A 17,701-nucleotide genomic window follows, 5' to 3' on the forward strand; every position below is an offset into this window, starting at 1 on the left:
GGGGACTTCAGCTTAGCAAAAGCCCAAGAAAGGGCAGGGAGGCTGATGACTGAGTGTCTCAACAACATAAACCCTCCTCTCGTTCAATGCTCCAGAGGAGACATGGGGAGGAATGCAATGCAGCACTGAGCAGAGGGCAACCTCCGTTAAGAGAGGGCTAAGAAATATTTTCCCAGGGGGAGGCTGGTATGTCAGTGTTACTCTCAAGTCACTGAGCTTGCAGTTCAGTGCTCAGCCTGTTCTGCAGGGAGTAGCTTTGCTATCACAGTTAGGCTGGGGTCAAACAACCAAACCGCGTGTGGTCAGTCATCCAGCAGGACAGGCTTCCTGTCTGGTCCGGGCAGCCTTTATCTGCAGCCCTGGGGCTGCCATTCTCACGATGCTGAAGAGGAGAAATTCCTCTTGTCCCATCACAGCCCTGCTGAGGCTCATTCCCCTTGCACCGTAAGCAGAGAGTAGGCAGGAATTATATTTTCCGTTCCCTTGGGAATTCCTTGATTTCCAAGAAAATCAGTGTGAATTTGTTAAAATGCTAAAAAGAAAAGGGAAACAATAAACAAGAAAATAAGAGCAATTATAGTTTCTTCTCACAAAGTGAATCTAGGAAAATAAAAACATTTCATTGTTTCTAGTGTTTTGAAGTTTTCTGCAAAAGAAAAAAAATTGATTTTTGCTTTGCAGAGTAATTTTCTAGGAGAAAACCCAGTGTTTTCTTCACGATTTTTTTCATTCAAAAAAAGCCTTCTGATGGATGATTTCAGGTGGCTGTGCTTTGTGGTCCCCATCCGAGCGCCCTGAGCGTGTTCCAGGCTGCGATGCTGCAGCCCGCCCACTGCTGGGCTCTGCGTTGCAGGTGGCGAACCATGGCACAGCCCAGGTCCCTGCTCCACCGGCCTCAGCCTGCCTCCCGTTCTGCAGCTGGGGCTTCCCTGGCCAGCCTCTTACCCAGATATTTAGAGGCTTTCCAAAGTGCTCAGCACCCTCTGCCAGCTATGGACACGTATTTTGGGGATTCAGGCTTCCCGAATGAGTTGCTGAACGCTCTCCTTCTGTGATGTAGTGAGCGGCTCAACCCTGTGTCCAGCATTGCTCTACGGCATGAACCAGGCATCCCTCTCCCCAGAGGAGTCTGCAGTGTTGCATGAAGAGCAAACACCTCTTGAAGCAGAGGTGCATTGTTTGTGTCTTGTGAAAGCTACACGTGCAACTACTCCCCTTTTCCTCTTCTTTTCAGGAAGCAAAAATGTTGCTGCGGCGCCATAAGCTGGAGTCTCACCTCTTGCAGGTGGCTGCGGCCGGCCTTGGATACACCTACACAGAGCCGGTAATGCCTGGGTCTGCTGTGGCAAGGACATTTAGGAGTTCACAGCTACAGGACCAGCTTCCCGACTCCCCTTGCCTATAAAGCAAGTCCTGTGTAGACGACTCAGGAGCTGGGTCTTGGCCTGGCTTGTTCCCTATGGGAAAACGGTGATGGCAAAGCAAGGCAGGCAGATGTTCCTGGGGTGAAGGACAAGCAGATGCAGCTCTCCTGCCGTGGTGTCTGGCTGTGTCTCAGGGAAGGCTGGACAAGCTGAGCTCCATCTGTACTCATCATACGATGCCAGTTGGGTTGGGGTTACATTTTCAATTTGACGACCCCAGGCAGTTGCCCAAAGTTGTGTGGGGTGGATCCATACCAGCAACGCTGGCTGTTGTCCCAGGGTGCGAGACAGAGCAGGTAGTTCCCTGGCTTTGGCTGGAACATTAATTTTTGGAACACAACGTCTCTCTTCTCCCACAGAATTACTGGAACAGGTATGGCGCCCGCCAGGATGAGCACAGGTGAGCTACCGCCTGCCCCAGCTGAGCCCACAGCTTCACCAGTCCCTGCACTGGAATGAAGGTGTTGTGCCTATGATGGGGTACCAGCCTGCCACTTGGGGGGTGCTGCCCATCCACCCCAGCACACTGTCATGGCTGTATTAGGGCCCTTTGCTCCTTATCATTACAAACATTCCCACAAGCACCTCATTTTAGCTGAGTGCCTCAAAACCAGCGGTGATCTAGAGGGAACTTGGTTGATGAGGCAAGGGGTGATGTTCAGATTTGTTGGTGTCTGTGCTCTGCTGGTGGAAACTCCTGGTTCCATTACCAGAAAAATATGATTTGCCAAAGGACAGGGTGAGGGCTTCTACTTGTATAGTTGTGACTTTTCTACAAAGTACCAGTTTGCCCTTTTTTTTTCAGATACTGGTTTCTGAAGGGCGCAAAACAGTGCAATTCTGAGAACTGGAGAGCTGTGTCCAAAGTCACGATGTTCCTTCTCTCTCTTGCTCCTCAGTGTCCCATCAAGTATTAGCAGTGAACCAGAGGATGGGCCCCGGCTGTCTCTTGCAAAGAAACCCGTGCCAAAACCAGATCGAGAGTTAAAGGAGGGTAAGTCTGATGAAGAGGTTTCAACAAAATCAGAAGCTTTTTTCCAATTGCTAGAGACTGCAGACTGCAAAGGCTGATTGCTGAGCAATGGGGGCCAGTCCTATCTGAGGGGGTGGAAGGTTTATTTAAGGGACTGAAAAGACTTCAATGCTGCCACAGCATTTCTGGGTCTGTGGATCCCACCAGCACTACTCTGCTCTTGGACTTGCTTTTTCCAACTGCTGAGCTGCTCAGTATAGAGCCCTGAGATGTGGAGCTGGGCAGGGTCCTCCGGCTCTTCCACTCCCAGCTCCCTTCTTGGTGGAGCACAAGTGATGCTTGCTGCAAGATCAGCATCATGTCAAGTTTTCTACATAGGTAAAAGACAAAAAAGCTGGTGTCTGTGTCTCTCATTGTGTCCCGCCGGTTTTGGTATTTTCAGTATGTGGTCCCTGTATTTGCAAGGCAGCTAATGAAAAGGTGAAAAATGTTGATGCTCTTTCAGCAAATTGATTTAATCTCTGGGTGTTTCCTATGTTTCTGTTTCATTTGTTGCTGATTTGAGGCCAAACTCTGCTCTCTGCTGTGAAGCTCTTTCCCTGACAGTCACCTGGGTGACTTCAGCTTGCCCGCAGACAAAGTACAAGATGTCAATGAGGCCAGGGCATGTTCAGCAGGGTCTTTTTGTGTCTCTCCATCAGGGGGTCCTCTTCTCTACAGCGACGTGAAGTTTGTCTACAACTCGCAGCAGCTGAATGGCACCCAGCGAGTGCTACTGGATAACGTCATCTCAGAGGAGCAGTGCCGAGAGCTTCACAGGGTGGCCAGTGTGAGTAAGCAGTGCCCCTGGGGAGGACATGGCTGCCACCTGGGCTGAGTATCTGGTGCCCTCCCCAGCATTCGGCTCGTGAGAGCTGAATATGCGGTCAGCCCCTGGAGAGGCTCTACGCTCACATCTCACTCTTTGAGAGCTGTAACGGATGCCAGGATGTCTGTGGACAGCAGTCAGATGCTTATCCCCAGAACACACCCATAACTGCAGTGCAGGAGCTGCTGCTCCATGTTGGGCCATTTTTAGAAACATGCTGAAAGACAGAGCCTGCGCAGAAATAGCTCTTTGCCCTGTGTTATACACAACCCCAAAGGATGCTCATCCTCAAGTCTGGTGGAGCATTCTCATCCATCAGCAACTGAGCCTGGGGAGGGACTGAGGGTGCTTGAACGTCTTCAGTCAGGATGTGGGCAGCTGTTTTCCAGTATCTCAGAGTGGATTGTGCTCATGGAGAGCTGCAGCGCCTTCCCACCCAGCTTGCCTGTTCTGGTGAATGCAGCCCTGGGACATCTGGGGAAGAGGGTCAGGAGTGCCTCCGTTTCAGCTCCCCCTCGCCTGGGGAACCAGTTCACCGCTCACTCATGTTTGTGTCTTTCAGGGGATCATGTTGGCTGGAGATGGTTACAGGGGCAAAACCTCCCCCCACACCCCAAATGAGAGATTTGAAGGTGCCACTGTCCTCAAAGCCCTCAAGGTACATCTCCTTCCTTCCTCCTCCTCTCCCATGCCCTCTCTCCCAGACGGCACATGGCACTGACGCTCACTCGCCCCTTCTCCTTGCCCAGTACGGCTACGAGGGCCGCGTCCCGCTGAAGAGTGCCCGGCTCTTCTACGACATCAGCGAGAAGGCTCGCAGGATCGTCGAGTCCTACTTCATGCTGAACTCCACGCTCTACTTCTCCTATACCCACCTGGTGTGCCGCACCGCCCTGTCCGGTGAGGGCTCGGGGGGCTGGTGGTGGGGCAGGGCTGGGAGGATGGAGGGGGTTCAACCTCCCGTTGGGGGGTTTGTGAGTGGGGGACCTAAACCTCAGAGTAGCTCTGTTTTGCCTGATGCTTAAACTGATGGCTGAGGGCTGGGCAAAGCCATTGTCCCCACAGCAGCAAAGGGTGGCCATTGCTGTCCCGAAGAAGCTGATTTCTGGGGTGTTTCTTGTTTTTCATGTCTCCAACTCTTCCTCTTTTCTCGTCTCTCTTCTCTTGCCTCCTCTCACTGTCCCTTCTCCTTTCCAGCCCTCCCCAGCTCTCCATCTCACTTCCCTGCTGTAAGGAACAAGCAGAGCTGTGCAGATCTGAGTCCTCAGATGTTGCCTTTTCTCCTCAGCCTTGCCTTTCCTCCTCTCACCTGTGAACACCACCCAGAGTGGGGTCGGGGCAGGCACCCCTGTGACAGACCCAACAGAGCATGGCATTTCCATCTCATCCACTCCTTCTCCTTCTCCCTTCCTCCACGTGGTCCTGCCTAGGCCAGCAGGAGAGGAGGAATGACCTGAGCCACCCCATCCACGCTGACAACTGCCTCTTGGACCCTGAGGCCAATGAGTGCTGGAAGGAGCCTCCTGCCTACACCTTTCGGGATTACAGGTAGGGAGGAAGGGGGGGTTGCTGCTGGGGACTCTCCCCAAGGCAGGGCATCCTGCTCCACAGGCTGTAAGCCCTAAAGCTGGTAAATCCCAGCTGTGGCAGAAGCGAGATCCAGCAGGTAGTTTCTGGTGGCAGCAAGCATTGCAAATAAGGTTCAAGCCAGACTTTAAGCGTAATGGCTCTGTGATATTTTAGGGTTGGGAGATACCAGCTGTGGCCCACAGGGCTGTGTCTCTGTCATGTGTTTTTAGTGCATAACAGTAGGGCGGGAGCTGGTGGCATCCAGGGGACATTTGGAGACTTACCTAGCCAGGGAGAGATCTGCTGGTTCTCAGCTGTGGCTCCAAAATGAGGGCACTTTGGATGTCCCTGACTGGCCCCACAGCAGGATGTCCCCTCCCCAGCAGCACCACCCCCCCGCAATGTCTCAGTGGAGTGATGCAGGATCTGACCTGGAGGTGGGGATCAGCCCCAAGCCCTCCCTGCTGCTCCCCTCACAGGGCTCTCGCGCTTCCTCCCCCAGTGCCCTCCTGTACATGAACGCAGATTTCGAAGGAGGCGAGTTCATTTTCACCGAGATGGATGCCAAAACTGTGACGGTAAGTCAGTGCTGTGAACCACACACTGTTCCTCAGCAGCCTGTGCTGGGACTTTGGCCTTCCCCAGGCAGCCTGTGGCTCCTGTCTTGCAAAGAGTCCTTACAAAATCCTGCTGGCAGAGATGCACAGACCTTTCGTGCTCTGCCCAGAGGCTGCGACGAGTGGGAAACCTGCAGATCAAAGGGGCGACTGAAAGTCGTCCCTGCCAGCAGGACTGCTGAGCTCCCACCCCATCTCGTGGCCAAACATGAAGTGATGCCTCTGTACATATGCAGTGTCTGGCCCGGAGCAGGTCATGGTGGTGGACATCAGTGGCTCAGACATAAGCTCCTACCTCTGCTTGGGGCTGTTTGTGAAGCTGGTCACCCCCTCCATGGCTGGACAGAGCATCTGGGCACCATGCTGGGGCTCTGAAGTCCAGTAGATGCTGGAGGGTAGATTGCATCTACCAGTGCCAGAGGATTGATTTGGTTTTCTGCCCCCAAGGTCCTGCAGAATATCCATTGTGGACTCATCAGAGAGAAGAAAGAGGTGTTTAATAGACCATGCCAGGGTTAGCTCAAACCTCCCTGGAGTTATGCTGTGGTCTTGTTGTGCTGGAGGTGGTCACCTGCAGGTTTTGCAAGGACTCCACGTCACCATCTCCTTTCTGCACAATGGCTGCACAGCAGGACCAAGCCTCACAACTCCCTTTTTACCCCACACGTTTTTACAGCCATGCCGAGCTCTGCATGGTCTCTGGAGCAGCTCACTGACTCCTGGAGCAAAGCAGAGAGATGCACAGTAAGATCCCAGGCCTTGAGCAATGGCCTGCCATGGCCAGTGCCTGGCCAGTGCATGCAGCCATGCTGCTCCTCGCCACCCTGGTGTCTCCTGTTTTCCCACAGGCCTCCATCAAGCCCAAGTGCGGACGAATGATCAGCTTCTCATCGGGTGGTGAGAACCCCCACGGGGTGAAGGCGGTTACCAAAGGCCAGCGGTGCGCTGTGGCTCTCTGGTTCACCTTGGACCCACTTTATAGAGAGCTGGTGAGTCCCTCCATCACAACGTGAGGGGAGCAGGGGGTACCCAGCATCCCGGAGGAACCTGGACCATATTTAGCCTCCAGGCCCAGCGACTCTGTTTTCATCACTCCCTCCCCACCACAGCAGCATTCCCATCTGCTGCACCCTGGGGACATGAATTGGTGGCCCTGGGACTGAGCGGTTTACCCTGCTGGCCATGTTCCTGGGCGCCCATGAGGCTGGGCTGGGGTGCTGAGGGGGGTGTGGGAGAGCTCTGTGCAGGGCTGGGCTGGCCATTTCTGACACCTAGTGGCAATAACCTGATGAATGGGAAAGTCCTCTCCAGCCATCTGCAGCTCAGCTGCCAGTGATGTGTGGCTGCTGCCAGGTCACAGAATCACAGAATGGTTAGGACTGCAAGGGACCTCTGGAGATGATCTAGTCCAACCCACAATGACTCAGGGCAGACAAGAAGACTGAAACAGTCTTAGACATCTTTCCTGCAAGCAAGTTTTTAAGGCAAGAGGTGACCCTTGCTCGAAGATCCCAAGTGCCAAAGCCTGTCTTGCTTCCTCAGCTGAGCTACACAAAGTTCAGGCACTGTGTTCAGAGCACTACAGAAGTACACACTCATACTGCATGGAGCCTTTGGGATCAGGAGAAAAAAAAATAAAAAGAGCAGTCAGACTGCTTACTCCTAATGAAAGACAGACAAGTTTAATGCTAATAGTGATAAAGCACCTATGTAACCTCAGTTCAAAAACAACTAGAAAAGCACAGTGTTAACACAAGAAGCAAAGCAGACCTGGCTCACCAGAACACCTCTAAAGCAGTTTGGCAGCCTTGAAGTCCACGGGTCTGGGCACCCAGATGCCTTGATAGAACTGGGCTGTGGTGCCTTTCAAAAGGCAACCCCCACATTCTGTTTTAAAAGCCTGCTGTACTGCTCCCTTTGATAGCAATTCTGATCTGTAAGAATAAAACATGAAGCAAAACTAGATGCAGGGAGAGAGCAAACCCCTTGTGCCTTTGCCTTGTGAAGCAGGTGGGCTGTGAGATTTGGGGATAAATTTATTTTCAGACATGCACTTTACTGTCTCTCTGCTTATTGGTGCTAGCAGAAATTCCTCCATGCATGATGCATGTGTAGAAGGAGATCAGCCATGCCCAGGGAGCTGGAAATCCACGTCAAGCAGAGAGGACGGGGAGCAGGGGATGCTGTGGCAGTGGCTGCTAGTAATGTGTGAAAAGGGACCAGCAATACTTCAGCTCTGTCCCAACTATTGCAGCCCCTGGAGGGAGGAGGGAATTAGGTATTGAGGTGCACAGAGATTTGATTAATTTTGCCCAGCAAATCCCAGGCAGTCCCTCATCTTCTCAACTACACTGCTGGTCCTTGGGTGAACTGCTGGCTGTGAGCTGAGCTGTACTGAATAAGCTGAGAGCAGGTGCTGAGCTTCTGCTATTATGGTTTCTTCCCATCCTCTCTTGCAGGAGCGAATCCAGGCAGATGAAGTGATCGCGATGTTGGACCAGGAGCATCTAGGACCCAGTGAAATGAACATCAACCCCAAGGATGAGCTATGAACTAGGCCAAAGACTTTTTCTATTAAATATTTATTTAATATTGTTAATCTTATTAGAACCTTTCTATTTTTGTACAGAGCTGCTGTATAAATTAACAAGTTAATATGATTGTGGAGTTTCAGGAGTGCCTCGTCTGTGTTTAGCACAGCTCTTGCTGAGACCCCTCATCCCTGTGCCAGCATCTCATGCTGGGTCTGACTCTGCCTCTGGGATTCCCTGTCCTTCCCTAGCACGTCTCAGGACTTATTCAGGACCACTTTACCCCCTTGGAGGACTTCTTTTTCTTTTTTTTTTTTTTTTTCCCTTCCTCAACCAGAAACAGCTGCTTCTCTTTAGCTTCTGCTGGAGAAGTGTCTCAGGTGTGCTAATGGACCAATCTTCCTGCCCCTGCTAAGTGATGGCTGAAGACTTGGGCAGTGCTGCCATGGGGGAAACTGGAACGTAAGTCAGTTATAGCTGTCCTTTCCATCTCAGAGCCCTTCATCATTTTTAATACACTTTTTAGGGAAACAAGCAAAGCAAAACCCAGGTCCCAGCAAAATGCATATCTCTCTGTAGCCATGCAGAACTGGCATTTGGGCAGAACTTCCAGAAATCACCTGCTTGGCAGGAGTGTGAGCTGTGCACAGGCATGAAGGGATTGAATTTGCAGCTGACTCTGGTGAAATAGGGTCTGTCGCTCATGTCCCGTCCCTTCTCTTGCTAATGGCCTGGGATGCATGAAAGAAACTGCTTCATATTGCAGCCTTTGAGCTTCCAGTCCAGTGCTGTTGCTGATAAAACCCAAAGTTAAAGGTCATAGTTTCCAGGTTCATGTTGGAAAGCAGCTGAAAGGCTCCAGGATGTTACGGTGCCATGTTGTTGGATGGCCACTGTGTGGCTTTGCACTCTGGATGTCCTGGCTGCGTCCTCCCATCCTGACAGTGCAGAAGCAGCAGATGTTCGTGGTGCGGCAGCATCTATTTGTTCAGAGTATTTCCGACCCAGTCTGAGGGTGTTGAAGTGAAAGCATATGTTGCTTATCACAAGAGATTTACTACACCAGTAACTACTGCTGAGTAAATGATCCCTCTCCCACCCTTAAATTAACTCCTGTGCATGGGACCAGAGCAGCCCCTACCTCAGTCAGAATGAGCACTGAAGTCACAGAATTGCCTGTGTGTCAGACATAAGGACAGCTTTTATTTTGACCCAGAAGCTGCCTGCTAGAAAGCAGTTCCTAATGGGCAGGTTGCAGCAATCTTTACTGTTGAATTTACTGCAAGGCTGCTGTCTCTCCAGAAAATACTGTAGGGATCTTGGCTGGAGTTTGCATCCCTGAGCAGCTTTGCTCAGCTCCCTGCTGCATTGGCACTGTCTCAGTCCTTTTCTGCTCCCCTCTGCCAGATGTGACATTTCCAGATCTTAAAATCTGCAATAGGGAATTGTCTTTTCTCAGATCATGTAGCTTGTGCCTATCCAAACCTTCCAGGCCCAGCAGCACCCTCTTCCCATCCAGTCATTGGCTGCAATGGCCATGGACAAGGATGGTCCTTCTGTAGAGACATCCTCAAAAGCTGGTCCTGGGCAAGATAGAGGGGAAACTCAGTGCATATGGGAAAACAAATGCCCAGACTGTGAAGAGGGTATCATTATTGCCTAGAAAATGATAGAAGGATCATTTGCTTAATCTCCTCCAATGCAAGGGAGAAAGGCCTGAGTTTCTGAGCCACCAGTGTGGCTTGTTTCTTTGACATTATCTGCCTTCCCACTAGACTGTTGAAATGATTAATTGTGTTGGCTCCTCATAGAACTGCCCACAGGTCTCTGCCTTCAGAGACCCCTCCCTGCTTAAATGCCTCTCCTGTAAATGTTTAATCCCCCTTTTTTAAAAACAGCCAGAGGAAAAGCTGGAAGGAAGAAGGGGAGGGCAGCTGGACAGCTGAAATGCAGGTGTTGTCCTCTGTCTGCATCACTCTATTACATCCGAGGCTTGACTCCTACATGCTGGACCTTCAGCATGTGTTCGTGCTGCCATCCCGCTGACAGCCGCGTCTGCCCGAGCACATCCTGCGGAGCTGGTCCTGCTGTGGGGAGGCGGCGGGGGGAGCATCGCAGGTCGTGATTTCTTTGCTGCTGTGGTGGTTAGCCAGAGCTGTGTCTAAATCCAGAGGAAATAAACTAAACACAACATCTGGGCCTATCTTTGTCTTTCTTTAGCCAAATATTAGAAGGGAAGACTGGGGGATATACAGTTTGTCTCATGATGGTACCTCTCCCTTTGGCATTTCCTTCCCCAGGCCCTAGAGCACATGCACACACCCCTGTACTGGTGGAGCATCAGAGACACCGATGTGGACAGAATTAAGCAAAATCGTGTATGTGCATTTGCCTGCCTGTCCATCTCCTTTGCACGACGTTCAGCGGCCTAATAACTTATGCACCATTGGCACAGTTCAGCGATTTGGAGAGCAGGAGGGGTGTGTTGCAGCCCCTGTGTGCTGCTGGGGTGTGCAGGAGGCTGGGGAGCAAAGTGGCTCCTGGTGAAACAACAGCTTTGCTGGGGAGTAGTGGAGCAGCCTCAGACAGATGTAACATTTCAGAACTCAGTTGCAAACAAGAACCCCAAGTCCCCAAGAAGGAGAAAGACTCTGGGGTACTCGGGCCAAGCTGCTCACCACACTGCTCTGCCACCAGGACCTGCCTGTGGTCCATGCCAGGCTGAAGCCAAGAAACAGGAATGCAGAGAGTCAAAGGCACTTTTCCTGTTTGTTTATTTTTCCAGCTCTCTGCTCAGGCAAATCTAGTTCAGAAGAGGATTTGTATTTCTGCTGCAACAGCAGAGGCGGTTGCCAAATTTTTTGGCATGCTGCAGCCTCGAAGGAGCAAGTTACAGACCTCTTTGGGATGTGCATGAAAAAACAATGAAAGGTTTTGGGTCTCTTTGGTATCCGAGTGGGATGGTTTGGCATCAAGGTGGCTTGGCCTCTGAGAAATGAATTTTAACTCCTGGATTTGATGTAGTGGGCTGGCATCAGCCAGAGCTGTCAAGGTCACATCCAGAGTGCCTGCAGGGCACCGGCATCCCTGGAAAAAGAAAGCTAACAACAATACCAAATATATACACTCCTCCTTGGTCAAATACACCCAGGAACAACCTGATGCACTAACATTTTTGCTTCCTGCTATTAGGTTGGTGCAAAAGGAATTGCGGCTTTTGCTTTGTTTAAATTTGGCATTTGATTTTGGAATACATTCTTAAATTAATATGGTTAGGTAATATTTTAATGCACTTTTCTCAATTTATGGTTTTTTGCTCATGACATTATTTGCTGTTTATTTTACACTATGGAAATGATATTAGACAAAAAGCAAATTCAAGCACTTTTCTTATTTGAGTTCAAAATGCATCGTAAAGCAGCAGAGACAACTCGCAACATCAAAAATGCATTTGGCCCAGGAACTGCTCATGAACGTGCAGTGCAGTGGTGGTTCAAAAAGTTTCTCAAGGGAGACGAGAGCCTGGAAGATGAAGAGCATAGCAGCTGGCAATCGGAAGGTGACAACGACCAACTGAGAGCAATCATCGAAGCTCATCCTCTTACAGCTACACGAGTTGTTGCCAAAGAAGTCAACATCGACCATTCCACAGTCATTTGGCATTAGAAGAAAATTGGAAAGGTGAAAAAGCTCGATAAGTGGGTGCCTCATGAGCTGATTGAAAATCAAAAAACCCATCATTTTGAAGTGTTGTCTTCTCTTTTTCTATGCAACAACAATGAATCATTTCTTTATCAGATTGTAACATGTGACAAAAAGTTGATTTTTATATGACAACCAGTGATAACCAGCTCAGTGGTTGGACCAAGAAAAACCTCCAAAGCCAAACGTGCACCAAAAGAGGTCATGGTCACTGTTTGATGGGCTGCTGCCAGTCTGATGCGCTACAGCATTCTGAATCCCGACGAAACCATTCCATCTGAGAAGGCTGCTCAGCAAATTGATGAGATGCACCAAAAACCACAATGCCTGCAGCCAGCATTGATCAACAGAAAGGGCCCCGTTTTTTTCCACAACAATGACAGACAGCATGTTGGAGAACCAACGCTTCAAAAATTGAACAAATTGGGCTATGAAGTTTTGCCTCATCTGCCATATTCACCTGACCTCTCTCCAACCAACTAGCACTTCTTCAAGCATCTCTACAACTTCTTGCAGGGAAAATGCTTCCACAACCAGCAGGATGCAGAAAATGCTTTCCAAGAGTTTGTCAAATCCCAAAGTGTCGATTTTTATGCTACAGGAATAAACACATTTCCTTTCGGCAAAACTGTATTGATTGCAGTGGTTCCTATTTTGATGAATACAGATGTGTTTGAGCCTAGTTATAATGATTTAAAATTCACAGTCCAAAATTGCAATTACTTTTGCACCAACCTAATATTAATATATTGGCTCGCATTGGTTATTCCTGTCTCGCTCTGTCAGTCTGGTAATAGCTGCTTCCCAAAACCCCTACGCAAAACAGTTCCACAAGGCAGCAGTGCCCGAAGTCACACCACTGAGAATAAAGCTGATGTGTTTCATAGTAAGCCTTACAGCTCCCATGCCAACTCTGAGCTCCCCTAGTCAAGGCTTGACCACCGAAGGGAGCCACAAACTACTTACAGGCTAGCCATTTTTTAATACGTGTTCTATCACCAGCAATGGGAGCAGTTTGGATATGGAAATGCTTGAACCATGTCTTAGTTCCTTGTTAACTCTGCTGTGCTGCTCCTAATACTAATAATATATGCAGGGTGGGATCAGCAGGGTTGATTTATGACAATGAGAAAAAAAAAAAAAAGAACTCATAAAGGAAACGTAATAGAATTTAAGTATTTAAAACAACAACTTAAGTAGCTCTGTGTGTGTGTGTGCCTGCTTGGGTGCGGCCCTTGCTCTAAAAGTGAAGTCCTGTGTGTGTTACTCAATGCCAGGGGATCTTCACTAGCAAGAAGCTTTGTTTTTATTTTGACATTCAAATGGGTCTGAGCCAAGTTTGGTTTGCCCCTTGCACAAGGCTGTTGCTCAGGTTTGTGGCAGGGGGGGCTGGAGGAACACGGTGTGTGCCACAGGCACACCTTCAGCAACACAGAGTTAGTAATGTTTCAGGAAAAAGTACAGCTGAAATGGGTGCCTCCGTTAAGGAGAAGATGAATCATCGCACTTCATAATCAGGGATGCGGCAGCAGAGCAGACAACAGCAAGGGTATCAAGATGCTAGCAATGGCTAGCAGAGGTCACGGTAGCCCAGAAAGGCACCCAACACTTCATGCAGAGGGCAGGAGCATGGAAAACAACTTATAAGTAAAGAACCACCAACAGGGCCAGAAGAAAGCCTGAGACGGAGCCACTTTGAGCTGTAAATGCTTTAATGCACATGGTTGATGAAAGTTTCCCTCCAGCCAAAAGCTCACCTGATAATTTAGGTTGTGCAAAAGTAATTGCAGTTTTTGGCTGTGAATTTTAAATCATTATAACTAGGCCCAAACACATCTTTATTCATCAAAATATGAACCATTACAGTCAACACATTTTTGCCAAGAAGAAATAAGTTTGTTTATTCCTGTAGTTGGTTCTTCAACGTGCGGGCGGGCGTTGTCATGGAGAAGAATTGGGCCCTTTCTGTTGACTGATGCTGGTTGCAGGCGTTGCAGTTTTCGTTGCATCTCATCCGTTTGCTAAGCATCCTTCTCAGATGGAATGGTTTTGTCGATCAGACTGGCAGCAGACCACCAAAGTGAGGTGACTTTTTTTTTTTTTGGCACAAGTTTGCAAATTTGGCTTTCAGAAGTGCTTTGGAGGTTCTTCTTGGTCCAACTACTGAGCCGGTCATCACCGGTTGTCATATAAAAATCAACTTTTCGTCACGTGTCACAATCCAATCGAGAAATGGTTCATTGTTGTTGCATAGAAGAAGAGAGAATGACACTTTTTTTTTTTTAAATTTTTTTTTTTTCAATCAGCTCATGAGGCACCCACTTATCGAGCTTTTTCACCTTTCCAATTTTCTTCTAATGCCAAATGACTGTGGAATGGTCGATGTTGACTTCTTTGGCAACAACTCGTGTAGTTGCAAGAGAATGAGCTTCGATGATTGCTCTCAGTTGGTCGTTGTCACCTTCTGATTGCCAGCTGCTATGCTCTTCATCTTCCAGGCTCTCGTCTCCTTTGAGAAACTTTTTGAACCACCACTGCACTGCATGTTCGTGAGCAGTTCCTGGGCCAAATGCATTTTTGATGTTGCGAGTTGTCTCTGCTGCTTTACGATGCATTTTGAACTCAAATAAGAAAAGTGCTTGAATTTGCTTTTTGTCTAATATCATTTCCATAGTGTAAAATAAATATAAAATAAACAGCAAGTAATAAGTCGTTAGCAAAAAAAAAAAGACAAAAGTACATTCAGATAGTGTATAACATAACCACATTATTTAAGAATTATTATACAACCATATTATCTAAGAATATATTCCAATATCAAATGCCAAATTTAAACAAAGCAAAAACCATAACTCCTTTTGCACCAACTTGATAACACTTGTGGATATTTACAAATTCCTGAATCCACAGTCAAGGCTGAAATACCTAAAGGTCTTTATGTGCAGTTGTCACAGAGTCTGATAAATGCTGAGCATGCCCATAGCCATTAGCCTGTAAGAGTTTTTGAGGCGTTAGTTTTAAGCAACTGAACCTCACCAATATTGCTGTGGAGGTCTAGAGCCACATGGACAAGTCCGTCTGCAGCAGCTCCACTGGCTGATAACTAATACCCATGGATTCCAAGCTGGGGCATGATAAGCTAATAAAATCTGGTGCATCTGGACCTTCTGTATGTCCCTTATTTATTAGAGCAGAGTCTGGACTGTTTTGTCACCTTTGCATTACAGCTGCCGTCTGCCTGTGAGCTGCAGCAACTTGAGCAGAAGGAGATGGATTTTGCACTGAGCATTGCTCATCCCTCCTGGTTAAATCTGGGCAGAGCTAACCTGAGCATTCACAGGCAGCCAAACATCTTCCCATGAAAAACTGTCATTAAAAAAAAAAAAAAAGGTTGTTTCCTCCTGTCTACACCCTTGCCCAGCCTAGGGGGAAAAAAGAACAAAACAGCTGGCAGTGAGCTAAAAATGGGCTAGTCCTGCTTTGGGGAAGAACTACATTAAAAAAGGAAAGAAACATGCATGTCTTTTGTTTCCCCAACTGCTCCTGCGCCCACACGCACCAGAAGAGCCACCTTTTCCTGAGAGAAATGTTGCTGCTTGTCTGTACATCGCAGTATGACCTTCACCACATCCCATGACATTGTGCTCTTCCCCAGGTGTGGATGGACACATATATATGTGCGCATGTGCTCCCACCACCCCATTTCCACAGCAGACACCCAAACCCAGCATAAAAGGTGCCTTGGTGCCAATGACACTCCAAAACCAACAGAGTGCTGCCCTGCACGAGGCCAGATCCTGCACCGTTGTTCACCCCAGGCACAGCCCTGCCTTCACTTTGGGCCTGGGGGACCCACATGGAGAGGTGCAATAGATGTCACTGAGAACAGCAGGGCCCCCCCATACCCTCCCAGGGCATGGCGTGGCATGTGTGGGTCACTTGTCTGTCCCCAGATCACACACCGCACCAGCAAACTTCTGTCTCCACAGGTCTAGTGGATGTCACAGCCGCGCCCAGCCAGTATTACTTTTATCTTGTTTTAAACACATGGTGAAAGCTGGCACTCAGTTTGTTTCCTTCTCATTTAGCAAAACTTTATTATTAAAAAAAAAAAAGAGAAAAAAATCACAAATGTCGACATGTCCCAATTTCCCGACCGCCATCCAACCCTGCCAAAAAGAAGTCCAGCACGCTACAGGAACTTGAGAAAGCAAAACCGGCACCTCGGGGAGCTGCCTGGCCACCCTCACCTTGTTTCTGGGGCAAGGTAGAGCCCCGGTGAGCCCCAGGGCAGCAGGGTTTGGCCTCGGTCTGGCTGGGGGGCTGCGTGCGAGGCTGCGGCAGGGGAGCACGGGTGCAGGCAGCCGCAGCGCATGCCGCGGCAGGAGCGGGCAGCGCCACGGCCCCGTGGGCAAACGGAGCCAGGCTGGCGAGTGGACACGCTTGGCAAAGGAGCAAATCAGCTAATGATCGTTTCCAGGGGTGGTTTGGATGATGAGAATGGCAGTTCCAGAAGGTATTTCCTGAGGCTGAGCAGGGCAGGGCAGGGGGAATGAGTATGAGCTCAGTTTAGCTTCTACCCCTCCTTTATTTGTAATGAGATTAACAGCAGAGATGGTAGCGGCACCATCAGTCTGCTGCTACGATGGGCTGAGCCGATAAGCAGCTCCCGCACTACCTCAAATGCAAGCCAAATGGCTTGGGCACATGGGGAAAAACACCGGAAAAAACACCCCTTTTACCACATATGGCTTTTTTTTGCAATGTGCTTAGGGTGGCTTTGCTCCCAAGTTTGGAGGAAGCAGGTTGTATTGGACTGGCCCAGCTGATCTCTCAGGACAGCCCAGCATCATCATCCCCTCCTTGCAGACCCAATGCTGGCTGAAAGTGCTGGGCTAAAGGCTGGTCTCTGCTTTGTTGGTGCGACCTGGGTCCACTGCTTGCCACCAATGTGCTTTGGGCAGCTCCAGTGCAAGAAATGAACCTGGTTGGTTTGACTGCAATGAAGCAGAACTTGGAAAAAGATGTGAGTACCCCGTAAAGCACCTCCCAGCTGCGCACACTACTTTAAGTAGACCATAGCAAGGCTGGAGAAGAAACTCTCCTATGTCCCCCACTCCCCATCATAAAAAGGAGAATGGGGCCCTCCTGGTAAATTTTTCAAGGATCTTTGTCTCACCTGTGATAAGCCTGTTCAGGGCAAACCTTGAGCCACCTCTAGCAGGAGAGTTTTGGCTAGAAAACTACTGGAACAGATGCTCTGCATTTTTAAACCCTCGTATTAATCGCAGTAACTGGACATGCACAGGCCCAGTGTGCCCATTGAGGACAGGGACTCCAGCTGCTGTGGGGCACCTTGGCACCAGGTTCATCCCTGCAGGGCTCTCTGCGGCGGCTGGGCACACCTGAGGTGATACCCGAGCCTAATATCCCCTTCACTGTATTGTTAGTCGTTGGCCGCATCGCCCCGCACCGGAATGCCCATGAAAACCATCTGTGGTGACATGCGTTTCTGCATGAAGCCCTTCTTACGGAGCCCCATCACCGTGTGCCCATGGCCCAGGGTGGCCAAGAGCCATGGAGGGGGGGTGGCTGCCCAGACCCAGGAGGATTGCAGGGGGCTGGTCCTATCACCACACGGGAAAAAAACCAAACCAAAACAAAACCAATAAAAAACACCAACCCACCAGCATCTTAAAACCAGTTTGCTGCCCCCAGGCACCTGGGGATTGTTTGTTCATCTCCTTTCGTTTCAGAACCTCATGTGAGAGTCTGGGAGCTGGCATTCACCGCCCCGGTGGTGCCAGGTTTGAGATTGTTTTATTTGATTTGCCGGCCAAATTGCTTGGATGGGTGGAGACTGAATTTTCCCCTTTATTTTTGTTCTCAGAAAACCCTTCTGGCCCTGGGTGAGGCAGAAGGAGCTGAGTAGTTTCACGTCTATCTTCTCTGTGACAGTTACCTGCCTACAGCGGCGGGGCCACAGCCCGGCTCCTCCGAGCAGAGGAGCTGGGTGC

General features: G+C 49.5%; 1 protein-coding gene across 1 annotated transcript in view; it reads left to right on the plus strand.

The window, feature by feature from the left end:
* P3H2 (prolyl 3-hydroxylase 2) overlaps positions 1–10,149 on the plus strand; it is a 70,308-nt gene extending 60,159 nt beyond the window's left edge. Inside the window, exons 6-15 of the mRNA XM_065639833.1 lie at positions 1,235–1,324; positions 1,784–1,824; positions 2,324–2,418; positions 3,099–3,226; positions 3,828–3,923; positions 4,015–4,165; positions 4,696–4,813; positions 5,337–5,412; positions 6,300–6,440; positions 7,911–10,149. Of these exons, the coding sequence (XP_065495905.1) occupies positions 1,235–1,324; positions 1,784–1,824; positions 2,324–2,418; positions 3,099–3,226; positions 3,828–3,923; positions 4,015–4,165; positions 4,696–4,813; positions 5,337–5,412; positions 6,300–6,440; positions 7,911–8,003 (1,029 nt within the window). The 3' untranslated portion in view covers positions 8,004–10,149. The remainder of the gene's footprint in view (positions 1–1,234; positions 1,325–1,783; positions 1,825–2,323; positions 2,419–3,098; positions 3,227–3,827; positions 3,924–4,014; positions 4,166–4,695; positions 4,814–5,336; positions 5,413–6,299; positions 6,441–7,910) is intronic.
* The last annotated feature ends 7,552 nt before the right edge of the window (positions 10,150–17,701 follow it).

This window comes from Caloenas nicobarica, chromosome 8, assembly GCF_036013445.1.
Source record: "Caloenas nicobarica isolate bCalNic1 chromosome 8, bCalNic1.hap1, whole genome shotgun sequence".
NCBI classification, from domain to species: Eukaryota; Metazoa; Chordata; class Aves; order Columbiformes; family Columbidae; genus Caloenas; species Caloenas nicobarica.